Genomic DNA, 20,201 nt, shown 5'->3' with positions numbered 1-20,201 from the left:
TCCAACTCCTCCCTGCGACTGGAATTTGTGCTGCATCTGTCAGACTGGTGGTGAGGTTTTGACTATATACATCCCTAGCATCGCATCTTGAAGATCTCAACCATTTTAACTAGAGGTTTCCTTGTGGGCTTGGTGTGAGTACACTACACAAGAGTGATGGAATTCTTCCGCCTTTCTTGAAAAATGGTGGTAAATGGCATAAGAATTGTAGAACAGGATGTTGCTGAGCACCACGTCACCAGGTTCGGGTTAATACAAATTAACACCAAATACGATGTATGCTTCCTCTGTAGTGGCCCAGAAACGTGGAACAAGCCATTGAGACGGTGCCAGATTCAAGAAATTTACAACGTAAAGCGCTGTGCCTAGATCCTCTCCGACACAAAGCTCCGACTACACTTTTTAGTTTCTTCTAAGTATGTTTTCCGTATGGGAAAATTAAGTAAAATGTGCTCATCTCGATTGGCCCAGTTGCGAGGAGTTATATCCCGGCGGACATGCCCAATTTCCCAATTTCCTAATTTGGAAGCAGAAAGATCAGGAAAAGAGTACATCATTTTCACGCATGGAACAGATTTTAAAGAACATGGTAGACGAAGACCAAAATGAGGATCCACTTGCCTTCCACCGTTTTGCCCTTAATTTAAGGAGGTGTATTTCCTATAGGTATCTATTATTGTTTCAGGTGACTAATGTGAAAAAAGCCAGGGAAATTCATCAGGTCGATACACTACGCTCGTGAACAATCCGGAACAACCCTTGAAGACTGGAGTTCATAGCTAATCAAAAGTTCACCGAGGTTCTTGTACTGGCTCCCTGTTTTAAATTAAAAAATACTGCTCTTCACTTTTGTGCGCGCGATCAGGCAAGGTTTGTACATTACATTCAAGGAGTGTATTAAGCGTATGCTGCCATGGTTTTTCCTATTGGATCAACTATGCACGATGGTTTACTCTTCATTTGCAGGACCTAGAGGTACTACTAGGGAATGCAATCCCGCAGCAAAATCTCAATCCCGGTATTTGCGGGATCGTTAGATGTTAATCCCGCGGGATCCCGGTATTTGCATTTGCAAAATTGGCAAATAAGCAATTTTGTGCGGTTAACTTCTGCATTAAAATAAATCACTAATTATCACAATATTCAACAAGAAAAGTACCTTCAGTCTAACTTAGAACTCAAAAAAATCACCTGTAAAGTACAAAAAGGTGAACTACTAAAGTGCCTCAAAAATCATAGTACATTTTTAACGAAAAAAGTTTAACAATTATTTTAAAAATAATTTCTCCGTTATGCGTTTCATTAACAAAGCAAACAAAGTCGTCCCCTTGGTCGACAAATTCCTCAGTCCCGCAAATCCCGCGGGATCCCGCTCCATTTATGTGCGGGTTTAATCCCGCAAAAATGCTGCGGGATCCCGGTATTTCGGGGTATTGCATTCCCTAGGTACTGCCAGAGAAAGCATCAAATGTTCACTAACATTTTATGTCCGGTGAGTTGTAATGGAAGCTTTAAGTGATCGTTTAGTGCTCTGGTCCAGTTTCAAACATTACCTTTTATCAGGCAAGTTTATAATGCGTAAGACCACTAGATCTTTCTCATACCTATAGATCGTGCTCATGAACAGCACTTACCTAACCACAATCCTATTTTCATAAAAGTTATAGGTATCCATTGCCTATTTGATATTTCCCTATATCGCTACCGAAAGGCCATAACGTGTGTTCATTCGTATTTTTGTGGAACAGGCGTATTTAGAGACCTCAAAAACATTTGAAACGATACCCAACACACCAACATTTGGGCTCAGCATTAAGTTTCACTTTTTGGCGGCCATTTTTATAAATGGCGGCCTATCATGACTTCCGGTGGTTGTTCGGAAATTCTGACCAATGCATTGCATTCAACAGGTTAAAATCTTGCGGCCGTGACTACAAACAGGCCTTGCAAGCTAAATTTACATTTTTCAAAAATTTTCACATGAAATTTGCCCCCCCCCCCCTCTCCGAAATTCCAATCCTAATGGGATGAAATTTCAGGAAGTCTTGCATTTATCTCGCCAAAAATTATGATGAGAGGGTACGATCTTCTCTAAATCAGTGTGGATTTTCGTTCCTCCAGTACCTACAATTGTTTTTGTTTATAAATTGGTGGTGTAAGCGCTGCGTGATTTTGGAGAGCGGCGGAGCCTAGACGGGCAGTCGGACGGCGCCGGCGCGGGGATCGTCAGTATTTGACTTGCGGTGACGTGGGCGTAGTCCTCGCGTCTCTGTAATTTTGTTTTTCTTACGATTAGGTTGTTATACGAATTGTAATAATTATTATCAATTTGTCCAGAATAAACGGTTTGTAGCGATTTAATACACAACACAAGAATGTTAGAAGAGGAAAATGATTTTCCGGTGCAGTTTTTTGTTTTCTAACTCTGATATAAGAAAGCAGCAAATGGTAGACGATGGGTATTTATGAAAATCTAGCGTGGAGTCAAATCGTATTTTACCATCACGACAACGTCGCGTCGGAGACTTCGGCGCTGAGAAGACGTGTGCAATAGTGAGACGAAAATACTGGTTCCTATATATGAAGTTGAAGAAATACGTAAAACGACACGTGACATGTTGCTTGTCATGTGTGTACCCACTGGAAAGCAACCAGGGTTTTTGGTGGTTTTACGAAATTTGCATTCTTGGAGGCGGTGCGAAACACTTCTATGTTCGGTGTGGCTTTGTCGAATATTGCAAATCAGTCGGCATAAAAGTAAACTGCAATGCAACGGCGACTCCACGAGCCTCTTCGACAGATGATGAAACTAAATGGGATGACAGTGTCGGTCAGATACAATGGGGTACAAATACCACTATAATTAAGTAATACGAGTTACCTGCTTCTAGGTTACCAACCTCGGCAGGTGAACGATGCCTTTCTGAGTGCCGAAGTATAACTTTGGGTAAGAGCAAGAGCTCTTGAATTTGGAGTACGTCGTCGATAAGCATTTAATCAAATTTGGATTTGTGACAAAGTGAGGGTGACCTGCAATGCTATGTGTGGGCGAATAGGCAAATTATAGTCAATTACGGGACGAGGAAAAACTTATTAGCAGGTCTGTTTATTTACGAGTGGTAAAATTTACGCGAAGGAAGATTTTCCAGTCGAAGAAGCGCTTTTCAAATGAAAACGGGATTAAATAACCTGACATTAAAACTCATTGTGTTAAACAAAGAAGTGTTTTTGTTTCTTTCTCGGATTGCTAACCGGAACGGCCAGCTCTTAAATTTTGGGCGTCGTCATTGGATTGGGCGGTAAATAAAATGTATACAGTATAAAGACAAATAATAATCGGTGCATTTACCCACAAGACCAGGTGAGTGAATTGAGCAAAATTTATATTCATACGGCGGAACATTGGCATTTTATTCCCGTGCGTAATCACGATCTCGAGTTTTACTTTCACGAAATTAAAGCCGGATTGCTGTGGTTAGCAATTAATATTCCAAAAGAAATTGACCCGTGAAGTACCAATGGCGTAGAGGTTCAATTTTAATGTATGCAAGTGATGTTTTCGACACTTGTAAATACGACTAAGCCGTTACGGTCCCTGACGTTTCTAGCAGAACTCGAGGATTTTGGCACATTGCTTTGCTAAAGACGTGGTTGTGAAAAGAAAGTGATTCTATTAGTACAACCGAATAGCAGTCGATTTGGAGAATATTTTCTGAAGTTGGGTTTGGGAGGGAATTAAGCCGTAGGGATGCGAAAGCGTCATTTTCGAAGCGCCACCAAAAGAAAAGCGGCGTGAGACCGTGCGGGCATCGGGTGCGTGGTCAAAAAATTTAAGTAAGTGCAATGGAACGTCGTAAAATAAACGTGAATTTGTCCCGTGGACCCTTTTCTAGGAATGTGGACGGTTGGTGTATGAACAGTAGGACATAAGCCAGCCTCAGGATTCACAATTTGCTTGCAGTTAATAATTAATCTTCCTTATCGAACTCGTTTTCTATTGGATTACGCAAATTGTGCAATCTTTTATATCCAAGAAAAAAGCCAAACTGCCTTCCTTTAAGCCTATTCCGCCTATTTCTCTTGTTTCGATGACCTTTTGAAAATACCGGGTGGTATAAAACATATTCTATTTTACTTAAAAATGGACGGCACTTCCCTGGTGTTCCCAAAATAAGGACGATTTTGGCCCTTTTATTAGGTAAGAAGCTTCCAAACAATTCAAAAGACCCCTTATCAGAGCCAGTAGGATAAGGCGAAGGGCCCGTTACAATTACTCAAATGTTTTCCGTGCCAAAAAGTGACAGATGGCTGACAATGTCATCGACGTTTTTTCATTCCATCCTTTACACGTTTATTTCAGTACTTTGGTTCACGAAAGGTCAGCAGTATGGCGATGGCGAGTTTGGAAGGAGAGTTTCCCTATACCAGTACACCTACGCCGCAGGAATCGTATACCACGTACGCAACAAACCGCCTCAGCTAATGTGCGGCGCAGCAATCATTCATCCGCTATGGGTGTTAACGGCGGCAAGATGCTTTCCTCAAGATGCCAGAATCGAAGACTACGAGGTGTTCGCGGGTGACGTTGAATATTTCAGCAAAAGTTCGAGTGAACAGCACCGTCGCATCTGGAATATCGTGTTTCATTCTAACTACACCACGTTCCCAGCTGAATTTAATATCGCGCTTGTCGAAGTGAGCAATCTAGCATTTAATCGTTTATGTCCAACCCAAATTGCAGCTCATTCAGCCATTTGACATCACCAACAGCGTGCGTAGTGGTTTTTTGCCTCAAGGACCTTTGCGTGAATATATGAATTGCAAAACGCTGGGGTAAGTGAAAATGACTTCTAAATTTTAGACATAACACTCGCATTGCAGCCTCAAAAACGAGTGGTGGATACCGACGCCCGTGCTGGTAGATGTGGATACAATTGCGAGACGCAGAGAAGAATGCTTACATCTAATCCAGTCACCTCAATGGTTGCTAGCAGCGCCGGTGTTCGATTATTGCCTCATCTCCAGCTCCATTAGCTCACGAGCACTTCGCGTAAGTTTCCGCGATGCCTGAAGCTGACAGCTAATTTGTAAACCACCATCAGGACCCTTTTCACGGAAACATAGGCGCGCCCTCAGTCTGCAATAACACAATACAAGCAATCACATCAGACTTGCCATTCCTTGATCTGTCGGGGCCTATTATTGTAACTGATGTCGGCAAGCACTTGGCGTGGATACGCTCCAACATAATAAAGCGGGAGCCAGCGCAGCAGTATTCCTATAACGCTCAAATCATGCGCTCACCATTGGGCGTGATAGTTCTCGTATTACAGATGTTATTATTAGCGACTTAGAAATAAATCTGATTTCACCTGACCAGGCAGCACACCGAAGGACCATCACCCTCTTTATTTCGTAACTCGATTCAGAGCCCGCTCCTTTCAAAAAAAGGATAGGACCCTGTTTAGCCTAAGTTGCTTGGCCGTCCTTGTTTCCAGATAACCGTCGGTCTCTGATCAAATTGTCTACTCGGTAGTAGAAGCCCTCTCTCCCACCCAATTTTCCTAATATACTCGCCGAGTTAAAAAAAAACAAGGTTCGGCTACACTCTTGATACATGTAAGGGTATAGCAGAAAGTTTGTCCCTCATGCCCCGGAAGAGCGGTCATTAGAACCGGCACAATCACTGCTATCTGAAAGCGCTTCATTCTATCGCACTTTAGTTTAGTTCTTTTTCACTATTGAACCTTTCCGAACCTCTGTCTCCACGTTTTTCGGGCACTAAGCGTGAAGCTGTCCAAGTCCAAGGAACAGTAATTGAAATGAGCGCAAAGTCGTCCGTGAGTCCAAAATCGAAAGCACGAATTCGAACAAACCGCGCAAATTATGAGCATGGAGATTTAGTATATACGACCATCAAAAAATTATTATAAAACTCTAGCGGACTTTTCCCACGAATAAAATAGAAGTTTAGAGTGAGAATCATTTAAAAATACCACTTCGAAAGCGCAAGTTTATTGAGTCAGTTTCGGTGTTTGCCAGGGAATATTGCGTGACCGGAAAGCTGGTTGAAATCAGATGAAATTGCATAAGATGAGGTAATCATACAAAATATCCAAAAAACTTTAGCGATATTCATTCCGGAGATTCAGGTTTCGTCCTGTATTGTTCACTTTTATGGGCCATCACATTGAAAAAGGCAGCACTGATTTGTAACCATGTTGGAATGGATGTAGTGGTCTAAGGACCAGTACGCCATTACTAATGTATGCATCCACGAGCTTCCTCGCCATTTTTAGAAGAAACGATGATAGGCCCATGGGGTTGTAATTTTTCACAATGTCATATTTGGCACGATCCGAGTTAGGTAGGTACACAACCCTTACCGGTCCCCAACATTCGGGGATATACACCAAAGCCAGCCAACAAGAGAAAGAGCAGCGTTACAGGCCCTTCTGCAGAAGAGCCGGGAATGTCCCGTCCGGTCCTGCACTCTTAGATAGTCTGAACGTGTTGACCGCCTATCTCCAAGAGATCCGTCGGTAACACCGACCCGGGAAGGTCCTTTTGGTGTGCCCGAAGTCATGTAGCAGTGTTTTTCCAGGAGATAATATGTGTATGTACGCACGGAAGCCTCAGTGTCCTCATGTTGTACCCCGAGTCCTTCAAAAGGTACTTTTACGAAGTTTTTGGAAGACCCTCTATGTTACCACAGGAAGTGTTCCAAGATCCTGGCTTAGACCTTTGAACATGGTCCTTATACCTGCGATCTTAAGATCTCTCCAGTCCGCAGGCAGATTATTTCGCCATTAAGGCGTCGCTTACTAATGTGGTTGCCTCTTTCACCTGCCCTGCTTTCCAAACTGAGCAGTTCCAACCACACAGTTTCGCCACATAGCAGTTCCAGTCAGTGGATGGAGGATCTTGAAATCTACAGGGCCGCAGTGGGATGTCAGGTTTAGTTGGAAAACAATGTGCCTGTGGTCCGAAAGGGACGGTTCATCAAACATCTTCCAACTCGTGATCTCGTAAGGTATTGAAGAGGAGTCCAAACAACAAAGGATTTAGACTGTTCATATCAGTTGTTTGCTAGCACTCCAGACACCCCGCAAAATGGTGTGCGTTTGCATCAAAGCCAACCACAGGAGGGAACCCACTATTTCGACCTCGACCTGGCTCTTATCTCTTACGTGTCCTCTGTAATTGTGAATCCAAGGTTCTTGTTGTTGACGGCTTCTTGTCCTTTTACTTTGAGAAAAGATACTTCCACTGTGCTTTATTGGTCTATGGAAATTTAGTTCCCACCATTACGTACTCGTCCTGTCCTTCCCGCCATTTCGTTTCGAAACCGATCATTCTCTTCTCGTCTCTATCTAAGAGGCATAGCCTACAATTACAAATTTTACGGCACCTTTTGTTTTAAACCTTTTTCTTTTGTTATGACTCTCAAATGATCTGTTCTATTGCTAACTGCACTGCTAGCAGTTCCCAAAATGTTGCTTTAAAATGCTTGAATCTGCTGGGTGCAGGGACCCGGACCGGACCGAAGCAGAACCGAAAACCAGAGCGAAACCGGTATGTTTTCAGGACAGAGAACCGAACCGAAACCGTTATTCCTTCACAAATGGAAACTTATTGAGAACCGGAACCCTTTTTTTCGGTTTATTAGGGTTCTTAACAGGTTATTGGAAGTTGAAAGACGCGCCAAAAAATACGGCCTGAAAATTGATAAAATATTACTCTCTGATTGCCATCGGTGGATTATAAATTTTTTGATAAGGTGTCGAAATTGGAGGAAGTACGGGTGGGGGTGGCGATAATTTAGCCACTACTGTAAATTTAAACAATAAACGGAGGGGTGAGATTAAAAATAAAAAACAATACTCCATACATAATTTTTTTTATATAAGTTTTTGTACATTTTTTCTGTTTTTTATCCATAATCTAAGTTTAAATATATATTTCCCTCTTCCTCCTTTATTCCCCTTGTCGTTGCAAATTAGCAACACTGACGATACGTCACGTCAGGGCCATAGCCAGTGGGGGGAAGAGCGGGCAAAGCAAAGAAACTTTTGTAATAAACACCTTTCCAATAACTTAATAAACAAAGGCTTTTATCTTTTTTTTTTATCTCCCAGTTTTATTTATAATCTGTCCTAGAACATTAAGTAAATGTAATAGCAACAATAATGCTTTAACACAACAATGCATTAATGCATTAATAACATGTAGGCAGTTTTCCATTAAATCGTGCCTCTGATTTTATCTAAAAGTAAAAAAAATGTAAATTTTACCCATAACTTTTGTTTTGTTTTTAATTTATGGGCAAAAGTTGCATTTTTTTTTAATTGTTAGATAAAAGGCTGTAATTTCTTTGTTTATTAAGTTATCGGAAATGTGTTTATTACAAATAATGTTTCATAAGGCCAATAAAAGAAGATATCGGAACTATCGATAACTTTATTTTTTTCAATTGAACCCCCTGTATATTATTTTGATCTAAACAGACAGAATAGTAAATTCTCTTTCAAAACCAGGGATGACATTTACAAAAAAGATTCAAAAAAATGATTAAAAAGGTTAAAAACAATTAAAAAAATACACCTTTTACACAATGTTGTTAATTTTTTTATCGTTTTCGCATTTAAAAAACGAGGTTTGGTCCGATAAGTTTTTTACCGGACCCCGTATACTTATTTTGAAAACAGCAATCATTGCAAAGAAACTTTTTTAACACAACACAATTTTGCCCATAACTCAAAAACAAAAATATGCATTTTTTTAATTTGCGTTATGCTACCAAATTTTGCGCACTGTATTTTCTAAAAAATACGAATTTTTACAGGGGGTGATATTTGGCTACGGTCCTGGATCATGTTTTGGTACCCATGACTTTTTACTTCGCTTTCACACCTATTAATTAACAAATCAAGTTGTTATAATGAGTTTTTTTAATGCCATACTTTCTAAAAAAAGAATAAAACCGAAAAGAAGCGTTATGGATCAAAACAAAGCGTAGAACCGAACCGTTATTTTTTTAGAACCGAAACCGGATCGGAACCGTAAATATTTTCGTTTAAATATAAAGAGAACCGGAACCGATATTTCATTTAGGTCCGGGTCGGGTTCCTGGCTGGGTATTGGTTTTCTTGGTGCAGTTCCATTTTTAGACACAAGCGACCTGTTATAAATTTTAACTGAAGTGACGGGAACCTGAGTTCCTAATTCGTAAGGTGGATACCGGAGTAGTATCTGCAGGGGCACCTTTAAAAAAGCATTATGCGGGTCATTCTATAATTGGGCGAAGTCCTGTTGAGGGCCCATAGCTCATAAATAAATAACTAAATAAATGAGTAAATAAATAAATAAATAAATAAATTGGCAATTTGTAAATACTTTAGGAAAGAAATTGAAAAAGGCCACAGGAGAGCACCGTTCAAAAACATTTCCTATTCAAAAAATTAGTCTGGCCATTCAGCGCGGCAATGCCGCTAGTATTATGGGCACTTTCCCTTCTACAATATCTTTAGATGAAATTTTCTTCCTCTCTTAAATCTTGAAACCTTTTTTTTTATTAAATACATGTAAGTTATATTATATATGAAATTCTAGTGACTTTAATAAATAAATAAATAAATACATAAATGAGTAAATAAATAAATAAATAAATCTTCCAAAGAAGCAGACCCAGAATTGAACCTTCGAGGGCGCCTCTGTAATCTACATTATGTGTTTTCCAATTAATGGCAGTTCGACTTATTCTAAAGGTAGCTAGATACTCTTAACGTGACTACCAAAGATAATCACAGCAACAAGATGGACGATTCAGTCACAGTTGATGACTAAAAGAGCGCAGTCGTTCTGACCTTCTCTGATTCTTTCTTGGAAATCAGCAGGATCTCGGCCACCTTGGATCTCTCCATTGCTACCATACCTAAAAACACCTGGAATTTAAAACTTGGTTGAGATGACTCATCGAAAGTGCCTGACAAGCTTGTAAGATGGAAACATGATGGTTAGATCCGTTACTGAGGTTTGGAAAAACTTCAAGTTACCCGTCGCCATCAACAGATTCTTCCATCTCCCAGTTCAGGTACGACTACCTCCGTGGAGAAGAAAAACAACTCATCCAAAATATTGACCAGGATTCGCCTTGTTGAGAACTGCATTCGTGCTTAACAGATTCGCATCATTATCACATGCGCTAAATAACCCATAGATTTTTAACACATTTATCTCAAAGGTCACCGCCATATCTCCCAAACAAACTTTTAATGTGCTGTTCTATTATTATTGTTCAAACATGGCCAATGAACAGTCGTACTTGGAGACCAAAGCGAAAAATCCTCCCGTCTTGCGTAAGTAGCAAAACCGGCGCAAGAATTCCATTAACATTTTCAGGCAAACGGTACGGAACAAGACACACTCAGGCCGTCTTACTCTTTCTCATAACGGCCATCGAGTTTGGAACCCGAATTAATCTACCCGTCGCCATCGTCGCGATGACGACGACCAACTCCACCTCAAACCCCGACGTACCGGTAAATAACGACGGATGTTAACCTATAATTAGCGCGCTTCTATAGACGTACATCTGGAGCTGGGCCGATCATAGCGTGGTGCTATCATCGTACTATTGGGGTTATGTGCCACCGGGTCTAATCGCCGGTCATTTGGTAGCGCGATTTGGCGCGAAATGGTTTTTGGCACTGTCGGGACTGGGAGGTGCATTATGCGCGATTCTAATTCCTGTCCTGGCCCCTTTCGGCTCCTGGACGGTGATGCTATGTAGATTGGGCCAGGGTGTTTGCCATGGGCTTTTATGTCCGTGTTGTCATAGTATGCTAGCGAAATGGGTTCCTAAATGCGAAAGAGCGCGTTTATCTGCATTTGTCTACGGGGGTAAGTGGTTGCTGCTGTTGTGCAGCGTCATCAACTGATGTTACAGGAGGATCGCTGGGGATGGTGTTGTCGTTTGCTCTGAGTGGGTGGATGTGCGGTAGTTGGTTAGGCTGGCCGCTTAGCTTTTACGCGCATGGGTTGGTTGGACTGATCTGGTCCATGGTTTGGATTTTTGTTGGTAAAGGAAGCCCTGCTGAGCATAAGGGAATTAGTGGTGAAGAACGCATGTACATTGAAGCCTCAATAGGCACTGGAGAACCAATACAAGTTACTTCAACTCCATGGAGTTCAATCTTCAAGTCATTTCCAATGTGGGCGATATTGATCGGTAGCTTTGGACAAGTATGGGTCTTGACCACTTTGATGACTAACATCCCAACGTATATAGCAAATGTCCTACGTTTCCAAATTGAGGAGGTATTACCCACCTAACTAATATACTTGAATTAACACTATTTTCAGAATGGACTAATCTCTGGCGGTCCATTTCTACTTTTCTGGATTTGTAGCTTCGTTTGGAGCTACCTCATTGACTTTATCATAACACGCCGAGCTGTGTCTACTGGTACGGCACGGAAGATTGCGACGGGAGTGTGTAAGGTCCTCGGACTTGCATCTTTAGCTATTGGCTTTACTTTCAGCGCTGTACACCCCAGGGATCGGTCTTCTTGTGATCGGGTTAATAAGCGGTTTAAATGTTGATGTTACCATCACAACTTTAGTCATCATGTTTGTTTCTGTTGGGATTTCATCAGGTTTCTTAAGTGGACTTCAAGTAAACCACATCGACTTGTCACCCATACACGCGAGCACGCTAGTTGGACTTACAAACGGTGCCGCAAATATTCTCTCGATAGTCGCACCGCTAATTGTACACTTAATCGTCGTGGAAGCTACCAATCCCGCACAATGGGCGGTGTTATTCTATATTGCATCGGCCATATGCGTGACTTGCACGACCTTCTATGTCGTTTTTGCTTCGGGTGAAATTCAATCGTGGAACGGCCACCAAATTGACTGTATAAGTACTCAAAAAGAGCAAGCGAGAATTTTAGACGAAGCAGTTGGGTTGGAGGATGTTCAGCTAATGACTTAAGTTATTTGAAATTGTTTGTATTTACGACGTTTGGATAAAGTAACCGAACTATAATTTTATGAAACTTGAAAATTGTCCCCTTCCTTATACTACTCCGTTCCATTCGGATTTCCAATGGTGGAAGCCCTGCCCTGCTGCAGATTTATGCTTTGCGATTTCTGTCCAACGCTTTCCAAAGTCTCCAATCATGAAGCGATTTATCCTTTAGGAACGGGAAAAGTCATACGTGGACAAACCAACCGCTCTTTGGTGAATAACGTAGGAATAACGAAGTTATAATTTTGAATCCTTGCCACGGCCGTCTGAATTCAAAAGTGCGCCCTCTGCCAATATCTGCAATCAGATAAAAACACAAAACAAAAGAAACAGAGACAAAAGATTACGGCACGAGCGCATACTTTTTCTAACAAAACAGCAACGCACACGTTAAAGACCAACAAAGGGGAAAGTACAGAAAGGTACATTCAGATGACCTCTAGTGGAAGAATAAGAAACTATGAAATGGCGTTTTCTGAAATAGATGGTTTCACTATGGTACAAAGTATTGCCCTTCTCAAAGGGATGTTCCCATAAAACTGGATAATAGAATACTAAACATGAATTTCCGGAAGGAATATCGCTGAAAAAGTCTCACAATATTCCATCGAAACTGACTCAATATACTCTCGCTTTCGAAGTGGAATTTTTAAATGATCCTAACTGTCACCGGCAAGTCCGCTGGATCTTTTATAATTTTTTGATGGTAACTCTTCCATACTTATAATTTGCGGGCTTTGCTCGAATTTCAGCCTTCTATTTGAACTGACGGACGGCTTTGGTGCTCGTTTCAATTACGGTTCCACGGAGGCTCAAATGCAAATTGAAAGAATGTCGGTCCCCTGTTGACATGTTCACGTTTAGTGCCCAAAAAACGGACCCTGATCCTTAATTTCTCATCTTTAATCGTGAACCAATAGACTGCGCCTACTTGAGCCAATCACGCACATATAAAAGCCATCAATCACCAGATTTCAAAATGGCCGAGTTCGTTGTTCTCACTCTACTCCATGAGATCGTGCCAAACAAATCTGAATCAACTGTTTTTGTCATGTAGAATACATTGAGATTGTCTTACCTCCAGTCTGATTGGCCCCAGTAACTTTACCCAAGCACTTAACTGCTCACGACCCATCCGGTAAGAATTGACCCACAATTTTTTAAGAATTAAATAACCTTAAAATTTTGAAAATATTCTTCTGGAAAAACACTGCCACGTGACTTCGGACCCACCACCAAAGGTGCTACCCGGGTCGGTGTAAAACTGGAGTCTGGAATGTAGGCCGGGGGGTTACCGAATGGAGGTCAACACGTTCAGCCCATGCGGGATCGGACGGGATATTCCCGGCTCTTCTGCAGAAGGACTTGTAACCGCTGCTCTTCCATTTATTACACCTCCTTTAGAGCCTCTCAGGCTTTAGCATTGATGGATTCGCGCCATGCTCGGAAGCAGGGTCATTATATCCTTAATTGGACGACGGACGGACGGAGGTGAGCTGCTCGATCACTAGAGGTTTTCCGCAGGGTGGAGTGTTGTCTCCACTGCTGTGGAATCCTCTGCACTCTGAGCGAGGACGAAGCGTATACACAGGAATGCGCCGGTGATCGCGCGATCTTCTTAACTGGTGGATAGGTGGTAGTAGCCACGCTCCCTCCCCCCACCCGTTAATTAAAAAAAGACCGAGTTCGTTCTATTTATCTTGATGGATTCACTCTTCCAATACGGCGACTGCGTCTGACCAGGTGACTGAGATATTCGAGAGTTATCATAGACTTCCGCCTGACCTGGAAAGGGTACATTGAGCGATTAAGCAAAAAGTCCCCTGCATGTGTATGGGCACGTAGAAGGGCTTTTAGCTGTATGTACATGGAGCCTGAACTCTCGACTGGTATATTAATTTTACACTGTAGTGATGAGGCCAATAATACTGTACTACTGGTGGGCTACTATGAGCAGGACAACGGCTAGGAAAGGTTTTATTTTATTTTATTTTATTTTATTTTATTTTATTTTATTTTATTTTATTTTATTTTATTTTATTTTATTTTATTTTATTTTATTTTATTTTATTTTTTATTTTTTATTTTTTATTTTTTATTTTTTATTTTATTTTATTTTATTTTATTTTATTTTATTTTATTTTGCCTTTATTTTTGAGTGGGCGGGGTTTCAGCCAAGGCTGCTCTATCAAACCAACCCACTATACATTTACAAATATCCATGCCCGAACCTGGATTCGAACCAGGGACCCTTAGCACCACAGTCCTGCTTTAACTGAACTGCGCCACACGGGCCGGCTTCGGAGACTCACGTACCTAGGAGTCACTGGAGCTATTGAAATCAAACCAACGTTGGTCATAGGGGCACTTCTGAGATTAGAGCCTTACACTTAGCTGTGGAGGCAGAGTCTCGGAAGGGTTCAATACGGCTAAACGATTGGGTTAGGAGGAGTGGGAGGATCGAGGCAGCCTTAGGCACGGGCGGATCCGAGAGGAACACCTCAGATCCGATACCCTCCTCACAAGAAGGGATGTGATCCGGGGTGTCTTACTAACACCGAGGAGTTACAACGTGCCTCTCCCGGATCGGGAGCAATGGCCGAACTCAGATTTCCCGTTCTTGAAACCTAAGGTCCATGTGGTTTATGGACCGGTTTCTAACGGAAAGGGGAACGGGCATGGGTCGCGAAGGCAGTGGTGTGGTCTTTCGCCGGGCCCGAGCCTACCCTAAAAAAGCCAGGATCAAGGTGATCAGTCAATTCCAGGGTGAGTGGCAACTAGCAGCCGGACTCAGACAGCTTATTTAACAAGGCCCCTTTGGCAAATGTGAGTCTTCCAAGCGTATAAAACTGAAGAGAAACCAGATTAAGAAGATTACCAGTGGCCTTAAGGGGCGCTGGATGGTCAACTATCAGTTACACAACATTGGGCTTCTAGGAAAGCCCACGTGCAGATTCTGTGACGAGGCAGTAGAAACAACCGAACATGTGGTTTGTCACTAGAACGCCTTGATCACAGACAGACATCAGATCTATAGTATTAGATCCTTGGCGACAGTTATCTGGAACCTGGGAGGGTGAACCAACTTACGCTAAACACTAAACAGGGTACTATCCTTTCTTGAGAAGAACGGGCTTCGAACGGCTTTGGTGTTCCTAAGTGCTGGCTGGTCGGCCTCCCCTATGAATAGAATAGAATAGAAGCAATCCAATGAATTCTCTTTATTATTGTTAATACCCTACGCTCCTGTGTAATGTAGCAATTGGGCGCTTAAGGCTTAGAAACATTTGGTTTTGGATTTACAAACTTGCGAGTATAGGAAATTTTATACTGGTACCGCTACATAGTGAAAAATAACGAAACTAAAATGCGAAAGAATGAAGCGCTTTCAGATAGCAGTGAGTGTGCCGGTTCTAATGACCGCTCTTCCGGAGCATGAGGAGCAAACTTTCTGCTATAATACCCTTACTTGCATCAAAAACGTAGCCGAACCTTGTTTTTTTTTTAACTCGGCGAGTATATTAGGAAAATTGGGTGGGAGAGAGTGATTCTCCGCTGAAAGTTTCACAACCAAATTCGTGTAATCGAGATAGGTATACGCAAGATTTAACATCTGCGTAGTTGTACGTGGTATTTTTACTGCAAAAGTTGAAGTTAATTGCTAGAAAGTTGCCATTTTGACAAAATTACAGGCCGTGTGTGCTTTTAAATCCACTGTTGAGTTGCCATTACGAGTAAATAAATAAACTAAGGTGCAAATCTATGCAAACGGGAAATTAATTTAGTTGTGCAGAGGAATCGACCGGCTGGCTGAATTATTTTCAATCGTGAACAAATGTATGAAATGTACGTGAGTGAAGATTTTCGTCTTATCGCGGGATTGTTAGATGTTAATCCCGCGGGATCCCGGTATTTGCGGAATCCCGCAAAACTAAATAAATTGCCAAATAAGCAATTCTGTGCGGTTAACTTCTGTATTAAAATAAATCGCTAATTATCACAATATTTAACAAAAAAGTTCCTTCAGACTAACTTAGAACTCAAAAAAAACCTCACCTGTAAAGCACAAAAAGGTGAACTTCTAAAGTGCCTCAAAAATCATAGTATATTTTTAACAAAAAAAGTTTAACAATTATTTAAAAAATAACTTCTTTGTTATGCGTTTCATTAACAAAGTAAACAGAGTCGTCCCCTTGGTCGACAAATTCCTCAGTCCCGCGGGATCCCGCTCCATTTATGTGCGGATCCCGCGATCCCGGTATTGCATTCCCTAGATTCGCGTGATCGTGTTTAAGTAAGTTTTTCCACGAAATCATTGGGGCAAACGTACAGATCGTTTCATTGCGTTCATACTTGAAATGGTTAGTTAAGATAAAAAACAAGTGTGTTAACCCAATTTGTGCGCAGTTTCTAGAATCTGGATTAAACGATTACCGGTAAAAAGTTTAAAGACGAATAATTAGTGTTTTGCTAGCTTTTAAAACCCTAACTATAAAAATGGCAGCGAGTGGGGCGGCCGGAACCTCACCAATCGCTCCGATCAATGTATTACACGGCTATTATTTTGTCCACAACTGTATTTCTGGTCTGCTTCTTACAAGGTGATACGTAATTCAATAAATATCTACTTTATTGCCAACAAGGCACTTCCAAGAGCTTTCAAATTCTATGTAGACATTGATCGGCGCACCTTCCCGTAATCCACCACTGAGTTTTTTAATGCCCGAACCTCCCAGCACACGAGTTTATTATTTTCTTATTACGACTGTTTGCTCTGTTAACCCAAAATCTGAACTAACCTCGCTATATCGTTGCCCAAGACCAAATGCATAGGTACTACAAATCTCCTCGTAAGGAACCATTTTGTCTTTCCTGATTAACTAACACCCACAAAATGGTTTCTTGTCTTTGAAACACGGCCAATCTTACTTGTTGATTCGCTTTATTCATTTTTCCACTAACAATTAAACAAAAGCTAAGGTAATAAATCAAATCCCACGTAGTTCTGAAATATGCCGATTCTGCATTTCTCTCACTACTTAATGACGCTTATTTGGGGTTTGGAGTAGATAGGGCAATATTAAGATACCAACTTTAGCTTTATTTACGACATCTCGTCTCCAGACATCCGGAACCCATTATGAAAACAATGCTCTGCAAAAATTAAAATCCGCAAAAAGGACAATCTTCAATTCCACCAAATGGTTACAGATTTATTGTTGAAATTCCACTGGTCACATAATTTATTGGCCCTTTAAATTTCGACACCATGTAAATTTTCTATGATATGTAGTGCCTAGGCTGATCTAAACCTTGAAATAAAATAATCAACCTGACATACCTCTGTAAAATTCGAAGAAATAAAATCTAAATGTAGAGCAACCGTTACACCACATGAAAAGCAAGTATGACAGGGGTTGGATTAGAACTTGAGGAAATCAAAGGATATATTATGAAACACAATTTGAACAGGAGTTTGAGATAGATGGTTATCGATTATTTCAGGTCAGATGCGAATTATTAACTGCGATGACCATCCCGGCACCGATTTCCCGGCGACCATCTCTAAACCCGGCGATGGGCAATCCCGGCTTCGGTCGTCCCAGTAATTTGAAACGGAGGGATGGAAAACATTTAAGACGCGGTAAACATATGAAGCAAATTCTTGTTTATCATATTGAAACAATTCACCGGAATTAAGTTTTCTGATTTGCTGTCTTTGCTTTCGGTAGCAAATTTGACATCCGCTTCTAAAGCATATCATTATTTATGTAAAAAAAAAAAACAAAAGAGGAATGAGGTTGAACAGACGGCGTTAGGAAAGTGTCCATTGCCGAGATAACCGATGCCGGGAAAGCAATAGTTTCGAGATAAATCGTCGCCCGGTTTAAAGCGCCGGGATGACCGATGCCTGGATAGTAATGTCGCCGGGATGGGATGCACTGGCCTGTCAGTGTTAGAAGCGAGACCCGTATGGCGTAATGACACACATGTGCTTAATAACAGAGAAAATGTCAAGCGTAATAATCACAAAGGTCAACGCGTTATCTCTCTCTGATTTGATGCGACTGCTAGCAGTGTGTTGCCTCACGTTCAACTTAAATGACCACAGAAGAATCTTACGCTTTGGACACCGTAGCGAAAGACCCGCCCACGTTGCGTGAGTAGCAACACTAACACGTGACCTAAATTAACACTCAAAAATTTTCGCAGGGAAATGGTACGGGACGAGACACACGCAGATACTCCTTCTCTTTCTTATCAGCGCCATCGAGTTTGGAACTCGGATCCATCTCTCCGTCGCCATCGTCGCGATGACAACGGCCAACTCCAGCGCAAACCCCGACGTATCGGTAAATAACGGCGGACGTTAACGCATAATTAGCGCGCTTCCACAGACCTACAACTGGAGCTGGACCGATCATAGCGTGGTGTTGTCCTCGTACTATTGGGGTTACGTGCCGCCGCAATTAATCGCCGGTCACTTGGTGGGGCGATTCGGTGCGAAATGGTTTCTGTTGCTGTCGGCATTCGGCGGTTCCCTGTGCGCAATTATTATTCCGTTTTTAGCCGCTTTTGGCCCTTGGACGGTGGTGGTCTCCAGAGTGGTTCAGGGAATTTGCCACGGATTTTTATGTCCGTGTTGTCATAGTATGCTGGCGCAATGGGTGCCAAAATTCGAAAGGGCTCGACTAACTGCATTTGTTTACGCTGGTAACTGAGGTGGGGGTCGCTATTTCAGAGAATTATAGAGTAGTCTTGCAGGTGGACCGTTGGGGATGGTGCTGTCGTTGGCTCTGAGTGGGTGGATGTGCGGTTGTTGGCTGGGTTGGCCGCTTAGCTTTTATGCGCACGGTTTGGTTGGATTAATCTGGTCCATACTCTGGATTTTTGTTGGCAGAGGAAGCCCTGCTGAGCATCAAGGAATTAGTCGTGAAGAACGCATATACATCGAAACCTCAATAGACGCTGGAGATAAAATACGCGTTACCTCCACTCCATGGAGGTCGATCTTCACGTCACTACCAGTCTGGGCGATACTGGTGGGTAGTTGTGGAGAGGTTTGGGTATTGACAACCTTGATGACTAACATCCCGACGTTCATGGCAAATGTCTTGCATTTCGAAATTGAGGAGGTAACAGCCAATCAAGTACGAAGTTGAACTAAATCGTTACTTTCAGAATGGGTTAATATCCGCTGGTCCATTTCTAGTTTTCTGGATTTGTAGCTTCGGTTGGGGTTACCTCATCGACTTTATCATTACACGTGGAATTGTGTCTACTAGTACGGCACGGAAGATTGCGACGGGAGTTGGTAAGTTCTCCACCCCTACAGCCTTTGATATTGATTCAGAATTTTCAGCTCTCTACACTCCAGGAATCGGCCTTTTTGCTATGGGGTTAATAAGCGGCCTTAATTTCGACGTCACCGCCATAACGTTGGTCATCCTCTTTGTTTCTGTTGGAATTGCATCCGGTTTCCTAAGTGGACTTCAAGTAAACCACATAGACTTGTCACCCATACACGCGAGCACGCTGATTGGGCTTACGAATGGTACCGCAAATATTCTCTCCGTGGTCGCACCGTTAATTGTGCACTTAATCGTCGTGGAAGCTACCGATCCCGCACAATGGGGCGTGTTATTCTATATTGCATCGGCCATATGCGTAACCTGCACGACCTTTTATGTTATTTTTTCTTCGGGTGAAACTCAAACATGGAACGGCACTGACACCAATTCAAGTAGTCAAAAACACCAGGCAAGAAGTGCACCCGAACAAGTTAGGCTTGAGCCTATTTGAAAAATATTTTTTTTAATTATGATATATTAATTTTATTATATACAGATTAGTAGTTAAACTGCCCCACACAATTTTTGTAAACTTGTATACATTTTCAGTTAAAACTAAATGAAAACTTGACAGGCAAAGCAAAAATCATCGGGCAATGAACTTTTTTATTTATCTCAACTGCATTCAACCTGGTTTTCTGCTTCCGTCATACGGATTGTTATTAAAGCGCTTGAAAGGCTAAGCGAATTCAAAGCTAAACACCGAAAATGGTTAGTGTATCAGTATCGTATCAGTGAATTCTGTGGATTTTCCGGAATTAAATTAACCCAAGGTCTTCTTGAATTTGGGCTCGCTGACAGTTTTCATTTTTTCG

The 20,201-nt window shown here is 41.8% G+C and overlaps 3 protein-coding genes across 4 annotated transcripts; all 3 read left to right on the top strand.

Annotated features, from left to right (window-relative positions):
- The first annotated feature begins 4,217 nt into the window (after positions 1-4,217).
- Positions 4,218-5,354, top strand: LOC116179573 (kallikrein-6-like). The gene is made up of 4 exons (XM_031499371.1): positions 4,218-4,695; positions 4,742-4,833; positions 4,882-5,050; positions 5,103-5,354. The coding sequence occupies exons 1-4, from the start codon at positions 4,279-4,281 to the stop codon at positions 5,352-5,354; spliced, it is 930 nt and encodes a 309-aa protein (XP_031355231.1). The 5' UTR covers positions 4,218-4,278.
- Positions 5,355-10,283: 4,929 nt separating this feature from the next.
- LOC116178554 (putative inorganic phosphate cotransporter) lies at positions 10,284-12,062 on the top strand. Of its 2 annotated transcripts, XM_031498085.1 has the most exons (6): positions 10,284-10,358; positions 10,402-10,541; positions 10,587-10,902; positions 10,949-11,319; positions 11,365-11,497; positions 11,544-12,062. In XM_031498085.1, the coding sequence occupies exons 1-6, from the start codon at positions 10,304-10,306 to the stop codon at positions 11,996-11,998; spliced, it is 1,470 nt and encodes a 489-aa protein (XP_031353945.1). In that variant the 5' UTR covers positions 10,284-10,303; the 3' UTR covers positions 11,999-12,062. The 2 variants fall into 2 exon arrangements, with proteins under 2 accessions (XP_031353945.1, XP_031353944.1); XM_031498084.1 differs by having other exon boundaries at positions 10,305-10,541.
- A 5,981-nt stretch (positions 12,063-18,043) lies between these two features.
- LOC116179625 (putative inorganic phosphate cotransporter) lies at positions 18,044-19,981 on the top strand. Its single transcript, XM_031499428.1, has 6 exons — positions 18,044-18,194; positions 18,248-18,387; positions 18,433-18,748; positions 18,800-19,170; positions 19,217-19,349; positions 19,398-19,981. Exons 1-6 carry the CDS (start codon positions 18,137-18,139, stop codon positions 19,835-19,837), a joined length of 1,458 nt encoding a protein of 485 aa, XP_031355288.1. The 5' UTR covers positions 18,044-18,136; the 3' UTR covers positions 19,838-19,981.
- The last annotated feature ends 220 nt before the right edge of the window (positions 19,982-20,201 follow it).

The sequence above is a fragment of the Photinus pyralis genome, unplaced genomic scaffold (genome assembly GCF_008802855.1).
Source record: "Photinus pyralis isolate 1611_PpyrPB1 unplaced genomic scaffold, Ppyr1.3 Ppyr1.4_LG8, whole genome shotgun sequence".
NCBI lineage: Eukaryota > Metazoa > Arthropoda > Insecta > Coleoptera > Lampyridae > Photinus > Photinus pyralis.
Note: the sequence above shows the minus strand (reverse complement) of the source record. Positions and strands in the feature narration are given on the sequence as shown.